Below are 18,600 nucleotides of genomic sequence, written 5' to 3' on the forward strand. Positions count from 1 at the left end.
GTGCTACCAAGCACATCTGAACCACCTGAAACTGTACAGTCCCCTCCCCCCTCTCCCAGGGTACCCAGAGCGAGACGTGTCCCAGTGTGGTCCAGAGACTATGTGACTTAAAACAGCACACACACACACCACACACACAAAAAAATAAATAAATATGTGACCATGTTCATTCTCCCTGTTTTCCGAAAATTGTATACTGCTTTACTAGCCCATAATTTGTCATACTTTTGCTAATATGCTACTGCTAAAGATAAAGTGTCTTTTATATATCTTGATTGCCATAACTGCTGTTTTAGTTTTCATTGATTGTTCTTGAAGTACTGATATTCTTGTTCTACAGTACAGAGTTTAATTTCCTACAAGAGAGGAATACGTGGTATAGTGCAATACCCATTCTGCCCAGGTAGTGGCACTGTGCCACCAGAGTTGTTCATATAATATGCATGTACCAGATTGGAGGAAGAACGATACACGGAACTGGATTAAAAGCATGCTATGAATCTTCTCCGTCTCTCACTGCTTTAAACTTAATACTATCCACTTACATACACAACACAGCTCCAAAGAGACGCCCTTGTTTAGTTTGGAGGAGACAGAAAAATTTAGAGTGAGGGACAATTTTTTCACTTCACACAAAAAGATCTTGGAATGAGATGGCTAACTGTAGTCATATAGCGTTTAGTCTACTGTCCATAATAATTTAGAGATCATATTCTCCGCCGCTCGCATGCGGAAATAATTAAGACTTGAGGAGAAGTTAAACAGTGGGCTAGAGACGCGGTGTCCGTCCAACTTTTTTAACCGACAAGCGACAAGATTGATTGGGTAACATTGATACGGTCAACCATCGGTCAAACGGTCATCGGTTAACATCCCTATTTGTCGTGCGACAATACAAATGAATTGGCATGAAGCACAGTTGGCGGCAAAAAGTTGTGGCGCGACAAATTCACCTGAAAATTTGCACAGCGACAGATTATGATTTGTGGCGCGAACGGGCGACAAATGTTGCGTTGGTGTGAACGCACAGTACTCTGCGTTCACACCAAACGCGACATTGTCGCCCGTTCGCGTTGTCGCCAAAGTTTTGTTGCGTAACAAATCCTAATCTGTCGCTGCGCAAGTCTTGGGCGAATTTGTCGCGCCACAACTTTTGGCCACCAACGGTGCTTCATGCCAATTCATTCTCAACAACGGCCCAGATAACCACCATTGCATTTCTTTACCTTTTGTGGAAGAGGACGTCGGAGAACCCGACGCAGTCTATTCATAATATTGTAATGACCACGGAAGAGGCAGTGAATGAAGTATTGATTCGACAGAGATTTATTAGATAGGCCTACCTAATAAACCGTTCGAACACACAAGGCCACCATAGTTACGCCGGTAAACAAACACTGAGAAGCCCAATCCCTATGAGAGCTCCCCGTGCTACGGCCATCCGGAGGCGCACAGAGCTTTTGGCCGTGATATAATATACAATTATATTATATACTATTATATATAGAGCTCCGGGAGTCGCAAACGGCAACAATCCCTTTCTCCTCCATGCTGCAGTCCACCTCGGACTGCACTGCACTGAGTTTGACGGTTGAACGCTGATTGGCTGTTACGCTACACATGTCACTCAGTGGCCACGCTGTTGAACGCTGATTGGCTGTCATCACGCGAAATTCACGTCAAAGTTGAAATATTTCAACTTGAACGAATTTGTCGCGCCACAAATCCTCGTGAACGCGCTCGCCTGTGCACGGCGAAAGTGTGGCGCGACAAATCAAAACTTGTCGCCGGTTTTCTCTCGCGATGAATTCGCCCGATACGCGTCTCTACGTTCACTTTGTATGGGATCTCGTCGCCCCTGCCGTGTTCTTTTTGGAAAAAGTCTGCCAAGTCAGGATCGCTTTAACTCACTTTATTTAGCAAAGGTTTGGACTAGCATACTATGAAGCAAAAGGAGGGGAATTGTACAAACACGCGTCGCGATCTCGTCCTTTCGGTCATCACCCAGCCCTCATGACCATAGGTGAGGATTGGAACGAAGATCGACCGGTAGATCGAGAGCTTTGCCTTGCGGCTCAGCTCTCTTTTCGTTACAACGGTGCGGTAAAGCGAACGCAATACCGCCCCCGCTGCTCCGATTCTCCGGCCAATCTCACGCTCCATAGTACCCTCACTCGCGAACAAGACCCCGAGGTACTTGAACTCCTTCACTTGGGCTAAGGACTCATTTCCTACCCGGAGTAAGCAATCCATCGGTTTCCTGCTAAGAGTCATGGCCTCAGATTTAGCGGTGCTGATCCTCATCCCAGCCGCTTCACACTCGGCCGCCAGCCGATCCAGTGAGTGCTGAAGGTCACAGGCCGATGATCCAATGAGGACCACATCATCTGCAAAAAGCAGTGACGAGATCCTCAGTCCACCGAACTGCAACCCCTCCCCACCACGACTACGCCTCGATATCCTGTCCATGTATATCACAAACAGGATTGGTGACAAGGCGCAGCCCTGGCGGAGACCAGCACCCACTGAGAACAGGTATGAATGTGTGAATTACGTAACACCCCGTCTCATTTGGTGTGAACGCACAGTTACTGTGCGTTCACACCAAACGCGACATTTGTCGCCCGTTCGCGTTGTCGCCGAAGTTTCGTCGTGCCACAAATCATAATCTGTCGCTGTGCAAGTTTTGTCGAATTGGTCGCGCCACAACAAGATAACCACCACATCTTTACCTTTTGTGGAAGAGGGAGAGACGTTGGAGGACCCGACGCAGTCTATTCATAATATTGCAATGACCACGGAAAAGGCAGTGAATGAAGTATTGATTAGACAGAGATTTATTAGATTGGCCTACCTAATAAACCGTTCAAACACACAAGACCGTAAACAATAGCAACGCCGGTAAACAAACCCCGAGAAGCCCAATCCCTATGAGAGCTCCCCGTGCTACGGCCATCCGGAGGCGCACAGAGGTTTTGGCTGTGATATTATGTATACAATTCTATATATAATATAATATTATATACTATTATATATAGAGCTCCGGGAGTCGCAAACGGCAACAATCACTTTCTCCTCCATGCTGCAGTTCACCCCGGACTGCACTGCACTGAATTTGACGGTTGAACGCTGATTGGCTGTCATCACGTGAAATTCGCGTCAAAGTTGAAATATTTCAACTAGAGCGAATATGTCACCCCACAAATCCTTGTGAAAGCGCTCGCCTGTGCACGGCGAAAGTGTGGCTCGACAAATCAAACTTGTCGCCGGTTTTTGAGACACGCGTCTCTAGGTTCACTTTGTATGGGATCTTGTCGCTCCGTCGCGTTTGGTGTGAACGCACAGTTGCGGTTTTCAGCGCTTTCCGGCTCAGTGTAGCATTCAGTGTATCCTAAGCCAATCGACAAATGAGACACGGAAGCGGACGAACTGCTGGTTCCTAAAATAACTAATAAAGGATCAATGATCTGGCAGTTTTTTGGACATCGAGAGGAGGAGGTGGAGCAAAACACGCCAATACTTGTAACGTCTTGTCTGATCTGATGTCGTCATGGTTATCAGCTGCATGCTCCGTAACTGTGCGTTCACACCAAACGCAACGGGGCGACAAGATCCCATACAAAGTGACCGTAGAGACGCGTATCGGGCGAATTTTCCGCAAGAGAAAATCGAGGTACTCCCTCGTCCTATGCTACTTCTCTAGCTATAAGTTACCCGGGGGAAACATCTTTGTTTTACCCTACTTCAAGCAACCATAAAGAGCTAACTGGGACGTGTCTGCGTGGTTTGTTGGGGAGAGGAGATATCTATCTGTCGACCCCGGTAAGGCGCTGGGGGTAGAGGGCAGCACACCTACAATTCCTAAATAAATCAATTCAATGGGCTCAAAATATCGAACACATTGTATCAAAATGAGTGTATAATATTTTAGTTTAATTCATTGCAATGGCCTACATATAAAGAAAAGGCTGTATAAATTGGTTATTTTTGTAAAATATTTTTAGAAGAGTCAGCCTTAAAGGGATACTGTGTAATATTTTAAGTCATTTATTACCTCAAATCAACGTATTCATTCATAAATAAGTCCTCATTGGTGTAAAATTATCTCTGCCAAAAATCTCACTTATCCTCCTGAGCGAAGAATAATTAATATGTAGTTACATAGGACGGGTAAGCTTCATGGAGGCTTCCATGTTCTTCCGGTCTATGAACTGCCGAGAGGGACAAAAAGCACTACGTGGTACAGGAAAAGAAAGGAGATTTCAAAATATCGAGATATATATCGTATATCGTGAAATGGAGAAAATGTATTGGGATTCATACAAAGGACTGGAACACTTCACAAAAAAGAATTGAATACAGAGAAGACAAAGGCTTGTCTAATGAGACAAGACAGAAACACGGCTGATGTTTCTGTACAAAGACTTTGTACCTAAAAAGACCTGTTCCATGTTTTTGAATATTATGATGTTGAATGTAATGTTTCTTTGTGTTTTAGAAAAGTAGCTTGAATATACTTTTTTTCTCCTTGTCTTTGATTTGGCCACATAGACTGGGTCCCCAGGGCCAAGAGCCACAGATAGTGCATCTGTGACTCTCGGCCCTGGGGACCCAGCCTATATGGCCAAAACAAAGACAAGGAGAAAAAAACATGTAACTCAGCACTGAAGTTACCTGGTACCACTTCACCACTTCCCATAAGACGCTGAAACTGTATGGAAGTATTTCAGGACAGAAATCTTCAGGCCTGAAGATCTGCATGAGGTTTGATTTTACAGGGCAACATCCTAATTTTGATAGATATATCAAAATTACTATGCTATGCATAGTCCTGTTTGAAACTGCTTTGATTTTTTCGGGCACATTTCAATGCATTTTTTAATTTTTAATGGTTCTGATTTTAAGTTTTAATGTGTATTATTTATTTATTGTTTATCACAGAAGCCATGGTTCATCATGCAAAAAACAATACTGTGTAGTGATTCCACACTGTAACCATGGTTTAAAATGCAAACGTAATGCCGCATCAATAAACGTTTTTACACTGCCAAAAATGCCCGTCTTATGCGCGCCTTTTTCCCGGCATGGTCCACGCGTTTACACTGCCCGAGGTAAATTGCCGGCTTGAGCTAGCACTCCAATTTACCCTCCCGGACCCTACATACATTGGCGCTTTCATTGTAATATAAATGCAATAAGACGGCTCCGCGGTTCCAGGGGCGGGACTTGGGTCGAGGTGTTGTATCTACAACAGAGAGAACGCAGTGATATCAACATGAGTAGTTCTAACTGGAGAGACAGTGAAATCCGCGAGCTGCTGATCATGTGAGAGAATGGGATGCAGTCACATTTAACGAAGACGGGGAAAGATGTTTTTTTCTACGAGAAAGACACAGAGGAACTGTCCTTATGAGTCGGTTGACAGCAAAATAAATATGTTGCTGTTTTTGAATTTGTAAATAGTTAATTGGTTAGTAGCCTACACTCAGATGTATACTCATTCTGAAATGCAAGTCTCTGGAATCATAAAAAAATATTTGGAATATGAAAATTATAGGAGGAAATTATAAGAGGTCTACTCTCCGTGCGTAGCCCCGGCTTCTCCAGTGAACCAAGAAAGCCCACTTTGTGAAAACTCGGTTTAACACAGGCAAGGCAGTGAAATTGCGGGGGTTGCCAAGCTGCTAACGAACTGGCTTGGCAGTGTAAAAATGCCTAATGTTATATTTTAGTGGACCGTTATAGCCCGGGAATGTCCCCGAACAGTTTTCTGGTAGTATGGCTGTGCCATTGTGGAGATTCCCAGCAGCCACTAAGGGCATGTCCCCTGCTCAGTTATCTCCCTTATGCTGAGGGCTACATTATTATGGCCTTCCCGAAAAAGGGCGGATGGAGCTACAAACACGGGGACCAGCTTTCCCCCAAAAACATAAAAAAATAAATGAGGAGAAACATAGGACTTAAGAGATGCTTTGGAAAACGTTGGATTTCAGACATGAAAACCAAAGTTTCAAACTATGGACATTTTGGGGAATGTTTTAATCAGGTTTTCATCCCCGTCTGCTTTTTAATTCAATGTTAAATGGAATGAGATCTTAATAATCTTTTTGTTTAGAGGGAGGCCTGAGAGGTGGGATGTTTTGGTTGGATACTTTCAAAATGTAGCTTTCTCTGATTTGTTCAACAAGTTGCCTACTATAGCCTTAATTAGGGGATAGCCAACATAAAATATATACATATCTTTCATACATTATATATTGTAATATATAGATGAAATAAATTAAATCAGCCAAACGGTAAGGCAGGTGGTATTATACCATTAACCGCTGGTGGGATTTCCTAGGTCATGGAAATCACAACACAAAATCCTTAGAAAGACACAAGAGGTCAGAGGTCTTCTTGAAATATTATACTTTATTCTGATCATACTTTTCTTGGAGTCAGTACAAAGTCAAATTTGCACTTAGTCTAATGCATTCTATGCAGCATTTTCTCTGCAAAGGACAAACAAAACATTTTGAATACCTATTAAATGTCAACACACACAAACAATGACATAGGCATGCACAGGCTGATACTTGCTTCCTTCCGACTACTAAAGGTTCACTTTGGATGTTTTGATTTTTGTTGCACTCACCTACCAATACGTGAGTGCAATGAAAACTGTAAGATGGAGGCAGAGGCTCAACTGTATCCTCTGTGTTTCCCAGGGACAAATGGTGTGGAAGACAACCCACTGTAGCCCACTTTCACCATCTCACACTCTGGGAATAAATGACACAGCTCATGGCTGAAAAAAGCAATGCATTGTTGATACAGCAGTTGCTATAACCAGAGATAAGATGTTTCAACAAACCATTTGGTTGAAGTGGGTAGACTAGCATTGTTCTATATAAATATATACTGTAAATGTACATATAAATATAAATACAGTATATATTATCTATGTTTATACATTCTTAATTTTTATTACGGCACTGAAACATAAGCTAACAAAATATACTCATACATTTTTATAGATATTTATCTGTACACATATAGGTTAAATGATCATTCTGAATCCCTGGATAGCTGGAGAAATTATTTTATCTATTCAGGCAGCTGAATAAAACTCATACTGTTACGATTTTTACTATGTAATAGCCACTCCTACCATGCGCTTCACATTTGCCTTTGTCCCACTCATGGTTTTAATAGTTTGGCCCAAAGGTTTTGTCCAGTGGGGAAGAATCAGAAGAAACATTTGTCTTCCATTTTTTGTCTTCAACCCACAGTTGAACACTCCATTAAATACTATGGACTCATTTTGGAGGGCAATCCCCCATATCTCCATCTTATGCCGTCACATGCTTAGAGTGTGTGTGACTTTATGTGTCCAAATTAGAGTCATTTTTATCTGCCACTGCATAGCATTGTGTCGAACCATGCTAGTCCATGGCAGTGCTTACACACACTGATACGTGTAGTAGTGCAATGTGAACCATATCAGCACACACCCCGCCTTATAAGTGCATATATGTTAAAAAATTACTGTTGTACTCTGTAGAGAGATTTTCTCCTTTTTTCTACTTACCCCTGAGATCAATAAATACTACGTTATTTCAACTCCAAGTCTTAAGTAGAAACCGATAAACATACCAAGATTACTTTTGTCAAGAAGTCAATGTGAAAAGCTTATAAATCACATTTCTAAAATATTTGTAGATATGTATAATGAAGCTTGAGTTATTCGAAGATTACTATGGAAGACTGGAATTGCACCCATTCCAGGTTGAAGTAACATTTACACAGCATCAGACGTAACTAGAAAATAATTCAACTCACATCATTTTGATTTGATGATTTTGGACAGATTAGACCAGCTTTCTGAACGCAGGGAAAGTCTCACCGAAAGCATTCCAAAACTTAATCATACTGAAACAACTAGGACCACCTCATTTTCCCTGACCAGGGGGGTATTCCATCAACAAAGCTAAAGGCAAAGCCGGGCTTATTTCGCTTAGCTTTGCTACTTTGAGTTGCGTTCCATCGACCTGACTTAAGGGAAACTCTACTAAGTAACCATGGCAATTTATCTGACCAAATGAAACTGGTCGGTACCAGGCCAACTGTCAGGCTTACTTGAGCGGTGTTTCAGAGAAGTCCCATCTGTCGGAAACAAGTGTACCATCAGAAGGTTCCGCCAAGCCTAGTCCTCAAGATTTTGTCATATATGTACATATATGAAGTAGGCTGACAAACAGCGTATATTTTAAGGGTCTAAGATCAAATTATGCAAATAAAATAATTAAATGAATTGCTATCTATTGTTATAGTGGATATTATAACATTTTTATCTAATGCTATGTATTCTGTCAAATTTGTGAACTAGCAGTTCGGGGAGTGGTCTAGTATTTGCCCTGAGGTTCGGGCGAAGCGAGTTCGCGTCCTGAGTAGCCTACGTCCTTCAATTTTTGGCGTAGGCTTATTTTTGTAATTTACTTTATATCAGAGAAATTAAGCCTAACAATTGACTTTTTCTATAATAAATATGTCTTACAATATCCCCAGAACCAAAATATAACTTGCAAAAACCCATGGTAAAGTTAATGTTAACATTAATGTTACTGATAGGGAAATTGAGACACTGCTGCATGGGAAATTGTCAGCCACGTAAATTCCTTTCAGGTGAGTTTCTCGGCAGGTAGCCGAGACCACCTCTGTTCATAAATACTATGTTTAGTCAATTAAGTCTATTCAAAGAAATGGAAAATAAAAGGCATGAAAAGTTGTTGGATTTCTCCAGGAATCCTTCCTAAATTACTAAATGCCTGGGGATTGAACCCCAGACGATCGGGTGCAAGTCTGACATGGTACCTCGAGACCATCTCCCTGATGACAAATCAGTCAATATTACATTTAAATATCTTACGCTTAATACTACTTAAGCATTCAAAAGAACGGCGATTTTATTGTCAGGCGGCCTCCCTGTTTTTATTAATGGTGATGGGGTTCCCTTTTTGAGTTATATATGCTTGTACAGTTGTACTCCTCATAGACTTCTGTTCACCGCTGGAAAAGATCCCTCTCGGTCCTTTTCGGACATTTGATCCATGATTCGACATTCATGGTTCTGGGCTGGTTACATATCTCGTGAGCGGCGTAATCCACGATAACGTAAGCCTGGCTTGAACTAGCCTTAGCAAGGCGCGGCTGAACTGGGTTGCTGGAACGGCTTTAGCCTCAAGTGGAAGTTGGCGTTAGTTCTAACTGGGCTTAATCAACTAAGCGCCGCCTTTGTTAGCGACTTTGATGGAATACCCCTCAGGCCCATTATGTGAGGCATAACAATACCAAAAATGTTCCAGACTTTTCCTATTACTAGAACATTACAAGATGGCTTATGGATGTAATACCAACATTCGTTAGACCTAAAGAACCATAAAACATCAGATAACGTAGCTCAAACAAGGAAATCCTAATAATAGCTTGGGGATCAATGTTATTTCCAGACTTCCAGCATGTCAAATATCATCTCAATAATACAATGTTAATATTGGCATATTATTATTATTAATAATATTGTTTCTGTGTTCCTTAACTTCAGGATTGTCCTATTCAGCACACCACCTTCGCACAATCAAGGCACCTTTTACACCCCTGGGGGTCAATGAGTTCTTCCAATAAGAAGAGAACCAACAATAACATGAAACACAAACCCGGATTACATCGTAAAAAAGGAACAAAGTAAACAAATAGTTGATGGCTAAATCATTGTGGAATGTCTAAGGGTAGAGAAAATAGCGAAGACCTCTCGTCTTTTACAAATAATTATTCAATATTTAGTTGTACTGGAAAATAAAGCACATTGAGCATCAACACATCAGTGTTGCCGTACATTTCACCCACACTGTGGTTGTACCCTGAAGCACCGCCATCGGTCTAACATCATGCGTTTGCATGCGTGCCAGACATGCATGTGCAAGGTATGCGTGGTGCGGACGTGCACGTCAGTAGCCAACGTTAAGCTTGTTCTTGTTGAGCTCCCTCTCCAGGTTGCCTATGAGCGTGTCTATGCTCTCTTGCAGGTCCCGCAGATTGACCCTGTTGCTGAGCACGGGGCTGATGTCCTGGATATTCACGTAGGCCTGGTACGCATGCTTCTTTTGGAGGTGTGGTTGCATGTGGATGCGCAACCTTTCCTCCTCCTCCTGCCCCTTCTCCTCTTCCTCATGTTCCATCATGGCTACTTCTTCCTTCATCTTGGTCTCTAAGGGCTGAGTGCATCCAAAACTGTCACACTCAACCAGCACCTCCCCCTGCTCCTCTTCATTATCATCCTCCTCCACCTCCTCTTTGTCTGTCTCTTGTCTTTTCTCATCATCCTTCTCCTCCTCCACCGCCCCCTCTTTTCCCTTTTCCGACTCTTTTTCTGATCCATCCTCCCAATCATGTTGTCTAGCCTCTGGCTTCTCCTTCACCTCCTCCTCCACCTTCACCTCATAAACTTTATGTTCCTTCTCCTGCTGCTCCTCCTCCTCTACACCTGCCTCAGAGGGCACGTCGTCATAGTCCGCCTCAACTCTGCCACTCTGAGGCCCGGAGAGCATTGGTACTTCCGGCACTCCGAAATAGCTCTCACCACAGCAGCTCCAGTCGCCAGCGTAGCGGTTGCTGGGGCTGTCCAGGCGGCCCGGTTTGGGCCGCAGCACGCCCGCCATCTCCGCCTCATTCAGGTTCAGCACCTGGGGCCGCTCCTTCCTCCGCCGAAGTGGTGGAGGGGCCCCCAGGAGGTCAATCATCATGGCGGTAGTGGTACTGGTCAGAGACGAAGAGGCGTGAGGAGTCGGGGTGGAGTTCAAGGGCTGGCCCGGATAGATCACTATAGGAAGAACATAAAGAGAGGGGAATGATAAGGGGATGAGTATTGTAAATATTAAATATTAATATTTTCTTTCTATCAAAATCTGCTCCGATTCAGGTACAAAAAGGAAAAAAGGTCCTTAGAAAGAGCCTATGGGCTTGTTGCTATGAATCCTGTTTGAGTAGTAGTTTCATTGCTCTGTTTTTCCTTCCTAGACCATTAAATGGCATTGGTCCCAGTCAAACTTCAATGATTCAATCAATGCAATCATGCATTTCTATTGATTTAGTCAACATAGTAATTGTATTGGAAATGACATTCAAAAGGTGGACTCTGGGTCCGGGAATCATTTATACTCGACCTATATTTGAAAGATGTTACTTGTGTTATCCAATTCGATTGGATGGTCTTATGCTGACAGGTAACCGAGTAAAGTCATGTACAAAGTTAAAAGTTGAATTCCACACCATACAGATGAGAGGCACACACATGCTGAACTTACTGCAACATATATAATCTATCGCTCTATAATGCTCTCTAACTAGTCAGCCAACACTTACACACAAGAAGAACAGTTTACCTGTCTCTCTCTTTGTCTCTGTTTGTAATTTCACTGTCTGTGTACCTATGTGTCTCCACAGCACTAGCTTACTAAATTGGAAAGGAGCAAGAGACATTGATACGGTTGATGGTTGTAGTTAAAATAGAAGGAAAAACACAGAAAATCAGTGAAACAATATGAAAGTGGACAATCATTACTACTGCTCATCTAAATCAAATTACAAAAAGCCTGGGGAGACCATTTGGTTGGCAAGACACAGATTAATTAATTTTCTCATTCAGTTCTATGCAAGGGTCGGCTTTGCTAGTTCGATCCCCAGGTCCTCCTAGCTAGAGTGTTGATGTGTCCCTGAGCAAGACACTTAACCCTAACTAATCCTGACGAGCTGGCTGTCGCCTTGCATGGTTGACTCTGCTGTCGGTGTGTCAATGTGTGTATTAACCGATGTAAGTCTCTTTGGATAAAAGCGTCTGCTAAATGCCCTAATTGTAATTGCAACTCAAACACTGTGAACAATGAAGCAAGTTATACCTAACCTGTTCTCTTTCACAAGCACAGACAGACAGACAGACAGACAGACAGACAGACAGACAGACAGACAGACAGACAGACAGACGGACGGTATGCCCCTTGTACCACACATTTTTCATGCATGAGACCAGATATATCCAGATATTCAGCAAATACCAAAAGATCACTGGCTTTTAAGAATACAGACACACAAATACAAAAAAAAACAACAGACCACTGTTACAACCTGTGCATGTGTTCAAAGTCACCAGATGGCAATACCAAGTGAGGAAAAGTGGGATCCCAAAAATAAGTCCTATCATACAGCGAATAAATGAGATGGTGATGTTGGTGGGAGGCGGGGATGAGAAGAGGCAGGAACGACACAGAATGTGATTCCTTCACGCTGGGCGAGATAGGCTGGCAGAGGCACACAGGGGTTTGGCCTGCTACGGTTCACATTTTTCACAGCAGTAGGTCAATAAGCGTGAGTGGAGGCCCCTCTTGATGTGATTAGGTAAATTTTTCCAGGACAAGCTAGATACAACCTGTGTACTATATCTTACTCATTTGAATTGTATTTTCCTATTTGTGGAAGATTTCTTATATTTATTCTATTGCCATCCAATGTTTGGCCTTTTGCTCCCTTCAATAACAGGGGCTACAAATATGAAATCCTTCTGCAAGGGCTCTGTTTGTAAATTTTCAACAACCAGGTTGAGGAGGGCCAGACTGTATTTGTTAAGATTGTAGCATTGGAGGATGTGGTGGAGAGTGGAGGCCAGACTAGGTGATTGCTCTTACTGTTGCTTTGTTGATCCAACGTAGACAGTGAGGTTACACCTTCTGTATGATTTTCTCAATGGATTTAAATATTCATAAAGCCATACCATTAAAATAGACCACAGACTATTCAATATCCGGATGGACTGTGTCCGCCCATTTAAAACACAGGCATATTGTTTTTATTTTCAGATAATTATATATTGAAGACGCCTTCAATGTCTTGGTTCAGAGTCTACAGCATTTGTTCTCTGATTATGTAGAGGAGAGGCATTTTCTTCCATTACAGCTGATCAACCGCTAATCCAACAGGGGGCGGGGGGCTTAAAGGCCGTGTTGTAGGTTAACCACCACTGTCGATTAATGGGTACATAAAGCACTCAATATATGTATATTACTTTAAAAATGTCTCCAAAATGGTGTAAAAGTTGTTATTTTTGGTAGTAACGGGTGTTTTCTAACCCAACTCGGCGATGATGTCACGTTGGGGAGATGTGATGGAAGGTAGCCTCAGCAAAGTACTAGAACTATGGCATCGTAGAGGTGGCAAGAACCACAGATAACATGTTTGATGGCCCACGGCCGTATAGTTTTAAACCTGTCAGACGTGAGAGGGCGAATGAGGAATTGCCGAGAACTGATGGCCGTCAAAGTCAATTAAATGCATGGTCAGAGGAGAATGAGTGGAGAGTTGCTATCATTTAGTAACGCAGCAACGAGCACTGGAGCTAGTCTATGAACAGCAGTGCGTACAATAACGGCCCTTCTTTTTTTTACTGTCAGTGAATAGCACAGAGTGAAAGTCAACGTTTCCTTTATATCTAGTGAGAGTGAATATGTCGTTAGTTCGTTCAGATAAGTAAGGGTAAACTTAGTCAGAAGATCTAGAAATAGAAGGCATAATGCTAGCTATGGGCTAACTTGCCAGTCCCACTTGTGAATCCCCCCCCCCCTGATAATCCCTAATTAAATCTTTCACCCGACGTTGTAAACACATTTCCAATTATTTATCCCACGTTTTGATGGTAGCCTACTCCAGCAACAACATCTTTGCCCAGCGTTTATTTCTAAGCTTTAACCCAGTGTCCAAAATACCCGGCACTATTCGGGGGGGGGTCCCCATCTCGCGATTGTTACGCAATACGATCTATACTGATATATGCAGTAGGCCAATAATATCACAATATTTCATTCATGCAAGCCAAGACAATCAGTCTATAGCCTACATGAAAACCCACACACGCACACACTTAACAATTTTGATAATCCGATATGCTATAGTATTCGTAAAGCAACACTGACATAGGAGGCTGCATTGACTAAAGTTGTTTGGATGCATGTTGTTTTATAACAAGGAGAGGGAAAGTTGTGCATTACAATGCAAACAAGACAATGATTGGCACCAATCTGGCGCACATATGCCGCGTTTCCACTGCAGGGTGCGGAACGGTTCGGTTCGCCTCAGTCCGGTAGGGAGGGGGCGGTATAGCCCAGCTCAGTTCCGAGGTCGCGTTTCCACCTCCGACAGTACCCTTTAAGGTAGGCCGGATGTCGATCGCCGCGGCAGCTACGTAAACATCGTAAACAACGTCTTCCTCCCCAAGAATGCAGAGGAACGTCTCCACCTCCTTGTTCGCCCAAGCAAGCGTTTTACGCAACAAGTTAATTGTAAAGAATAATACCTCGAGGCTACGGTTTGTTTGTTTTTATTCCCACGTTGCCCGGAAGTGATGATTCTGTCGACCAATCAACGGAGGGGGTGTGTAGCTAGAATTTCCCGGGACCCTTTCAGGTGTCTCGTCTCGTTTTCAGTATCCCAATGGAGGAGTACTGAAAACGAGGCCAAAACGGGTACGGCTCAGTCCGGGTCACGCCCACTTTTGGCGGTGGAAACGCAACCCGTACCGCACCTTTGCGAACCGAACCGTTCCGCACCCTGCAGTGGAAACGCGGCAATAGAAGAGCAATCAACCGAATAAATGCCAGGTATATAGCCTATCAGACAAACAATCAGTGCACATGCAAACAAGTTACTTGACCGATCATGGTGTGACATTATTTAACCATCCATCTACAGCAAATACGATCAGACAGATACATCATTGAACACATAGAAAAAGCACATTCGTCACTCCAACTTCTCCAACGCCAAGGCTAGGCTGCTTCACTAAGACCACAACCAAACGAAAAACACAATAACCAAAAAATTAAATAAAAAAATATATATTTTTTTCAATATTAATTAATTGGCCGATACCGAGAGTTTGGAAAATGCCTAATATCGGCCGATAATGACGTCCGCCGAAATATCGGTCGGGCTCTAATTCAGTCACTGCAACCCTGCAACACAGACTTTAATTGCTGCTTTAATTGCTCTGATTGGTTTGGGTCGGCTTCTGCTCGTCATGATGGAGAAGAGCTTTGTGGGGAGTTTAATCTCCGAACAGAACAACAGATGGTGCGGCCAATCTGTTACGTCTATCTGCACTGCCCTTTTGTGGTGGCTAACCTCAGGGATCAAAGCATAAAGCCTGACCCCACGGTTGCATTACTTTGTTGAGATAAAACCTCTGAGAGATTCTATGAATTACAAAAGGCCCATCGTGGAGAAGGGAGTGGCGTGGGATATACATCGCTGTTTTTGAGACGGAGCTGGATCAACTCCTTTTGAATGTATGCCTTCGGTGGATTTAGGGAATGTATGTATGAACTACTTTCAGTCAATACTGCAGCAAACACGTTTTACTCAATTCCTGTCATTCTTAAATGTTCAAACGTGAACTCATGCATAAACTAGCTAACAAAAGAAACAAAGAAAGTAACACACACATGGAGGGGAGAGCCGGGTCAATTGAAACACGGGACGATTGAAACACAGCGATTTCCTCGAAAACCACGCAAGGCTTTCACGTCAAATTTAGTCACGACGTTCAGCACGCAAGACTGACCAACCCCGCGAAATTTCGTGTCCCACCGTTCAAATATTATCCCCCAAACCTGTTTTCGAGAGCGCTAACTAAAATCCTTCCTGCGGTAGTTTTTTTGTAATAAATAGTTGTGTTTTTTGTTTCATGCCATAATAATATGACTATACAACAGATGTATTAGTACTTAAACCTGTGCTAAAGTGTGCAATGTCAGAGTTTTGAAGTTCAGAGGTAAAAAAGGTTTAAGTGTCAGTAGTCACTATCGGGACGATTGAAACACTTGTTACAAACGCATGTGATCCGGTTGACGTGGTAGTTTTTGTTTAAAATAAATAAAAAGGATGTTCAACTGTGTATCCCTAAACATGACTTAGGACAGGGAAATAAGTACATTTAATGCAAATTTAGTCGTCCAAAAGAAGTCCAAAAGGTGAGTTTTAATCGAAATGTGCATCTTGACAATTACGCATGGGCCAAAAATATATTTTAACCTATTTATATTATGCAGATTTATGTGAAATTTTACCAATGACGAGTACACTACTATGTTGTCCGGTATATTGCATAAAAACAAGAGTAAGGTCAATCGTTTATTTTTAAAATATGCTGTTTCATTCGTCCCGCATGTGTGTTTCAAACGTCCCGACTAGGCGGGGCGTTTGAAACAGATGTCAACTTACGTTCAAAGTTAAAAAACAGCTCGATCATCCAACATATGTATTAAATTACACTTGTAACTAAGAGAACACACATAGGAGTTGAGTTGTTGATCACATGTTGAAATTATTTGTATGCGTAACGTCATCTTTGAAAAAGACGTTTAACTGAAAAGTGTTTCAATCGACCCGGCTCTCCCCTACATATACACCTATTCAAGGCCAACATGTGGAACTGCATGTTAACATGCTTGTGGTCAGTGCAGATGTCTCACCTGGCCAAAGCTGCAGCAGGTAGTGGAGGACCTCGATGTGTTTCTTGAAGTGCAGGGCACTGGCCAGCTCCTCGGAGTCGATGAAGACCCGGTTGGTGTGGCAGGAGGCCTCCTGCCGCTGGCTGAGCAGCACAGGGCCGAAGCACACGGCCAAGTTCTGACACGTCATCTTATTCACCTCCTGGTGAGACGCCACCAGCTTCAGATGGTCCAGCAGCTTCCGGAGTGTCACCTGAGGAAGCCATGGGCAATGAGCGCGCACACACACACACCTTGTCGGTGATGCAAATGATAACAATTGAAATATAAACTGTAACAGCAAACAATGGTTGGCTTAGCTTAGGTCAGTTGGGGACGGAAACTATGTGAACTCATCATATATAAATCGCATGCATATGGTGTAGGGCCCGACCGATATTGATTTTTGAGTGCCGATGCCGATTATTTTCAGAGAAAAATTACGATTACGATTTAATCTGCCGATTAAAAACAAAACAAAAAAAAGCATATAAAACGTAGTTTTTGATACCTTAAATATACTTTAAACACTTTTGACGAATATGTGAATTGAATGCAGAACCTTTGAGTGTTTTAGAATACATTTACAGTCAAAAATGAGTGTAATGTAAAATATTAACTAACTCCCAATGTGCTGCGCTCGTGAACAGTGACTAACACGTGCGTGCTGAGCAGTATGGTCTCACCGTTAGAGTCTACAGTATAACAAATTAACATGGCCTGGGACCTAAAGAAAAACAGGCACAACATGCTCCAACAACGCGTCTTGTGTACATTGGTGAGGTGAGGGCGCAGCTGCCTGAGCAAGCGTGCTTTCATGTTGTATGGTAAAATTCAATCTCCTCTTTTTTACTCCAGCTAAAGTTGTTAGTTAGCAAGGCGAGTAGGAGTGCAATCTGCAGGATACTAAGCGCAATAACATTTCAAAAAAAAAAATAATAATAATAATAATAATCGGTTGTAATCGGCATCTTTTTGGCAGATGTTGATTATTTTCAAAAAGGCTATAATCGGCCGATTAAATCGGCAGGCCGATGAATCGGTCGGGCCCTAATATGGTGTCCATTTGTTTTGTACGCCGGTACGTGCAAGTCGTAAGTTGTAAATCTCCCAGCCTTGTTGCGGCATTTCACGGAGGAACGCCCCCTTTTGGTCGGTCCCAATTGCTATTCTGAAAGTAGAGCGAGTTCAGTGAGGCAGACAGCAAAAATGGCTGCGCCGTAAAGAGATCTATTTTCTTTGTATTTGTATCACGTTGGTCATTTTAATGTTGATTTTAAATGCTCTTACACACTTACATTGCTACTTTATGCGGGTCACCAATTTATGCATTGCACGGCCTTGCTATGCGTGCAATACTACGATTGTTCTGTTTGTTTTCCAGCTGGTTTGCTGAAGAGGCTAATGTAGCTATCAATAACAATGACTAGCCAATGAGGAACGGTAAGTCATTATATGACCAAAAGGGGACGTGCCTCCTCAATTGCCGCAAGAAAGCAGGGACATTTGCAACTTACGACTTGGACGTACCCACGTACCATACAAATGGATTGCACCATTTGTATGGTGCAAAATGGAGTACCCATATTACGTGTGCTAGCAAACAGAGGCTTAGAGCTAATAACACTGATGCTAGCAGCTAGTGATGGGAATTTCGGCTCTTTTTAGTGAGCCGGATCTCTTGGAACGGCTCACCAACAAGAGCTGGCTCTTTCGGCTCCCAAACGGCTCTTCATATTACCGTTTACGTTTACCTTTTATAATGGTGCCATGCCGCAATTCCGACGATCATACAGTCTTGGAATCATTTTTTGATAGAGTGTTTTCCTGCTTGGAGGAACATACATAGGATTGAGGGGAGCGTGTCTATGTTCCCCGGGTCCTATTTATTGCTGCGTTTTAATATCCATCCGTCTCGGAGGTCCAAGGACGTTGCCTAGCGACAAGCACAAACACACCCCTTTTCCTCGGACGGCGAACTCGCCATCTCGGTTGAACTCAGTGGTGACCGAGCAAAATTCCGAGA

At 42.8% G+C, this 18,600-nt stretch overlaps 1 protein-coding gene across 2 annotated transcripts in view; it reads right to left on the reverse strand.

Annotated features, from left to right (window-relative positions):
* Positions 1-6,394: 6,394 nt before the first annotated feature.
* syde2 (synapse defective 1, Rho GTPase, homolog 2 (C. elegans)) overlaps positions 6,395-18,600 on the reverse strand; it is a 99,310-nt gene continuing 87,104 nt past the window's right edge. For both annotated transcript variants that reach the window (XM_060066799.1, XM_060066798.1), the window contains 2 exons: positions 16,557-16,788; positions 6,395-10,861 (listed from right to left, as the gene is read on the reverse strand). In XM_060066799.1, coding sequence (XP_059922782.1) covers positions 9,990-10,861; positions 16,557-16,788 — 1,104 coding nt within the window. In that variant the 3' untranslated portion in view covers positions 6,395-9,989. The remainder of the gene's footprint in view (positions 10,862-16,556; positions 16,789-18,600) is intronic.

This window comes from Gadus macrocephalus, chromosome 12, assembly GCF_031168955.1.
Source record: "Gadus macrocephalus chromosome 12, ASM3116895v1".
Taxonomy (NCBI): Eukaryota; Metazoa; Chordata; class Actinopteri; order Gadiformes; family Gadidae; genus Gadus; species Gadus macrocephalus.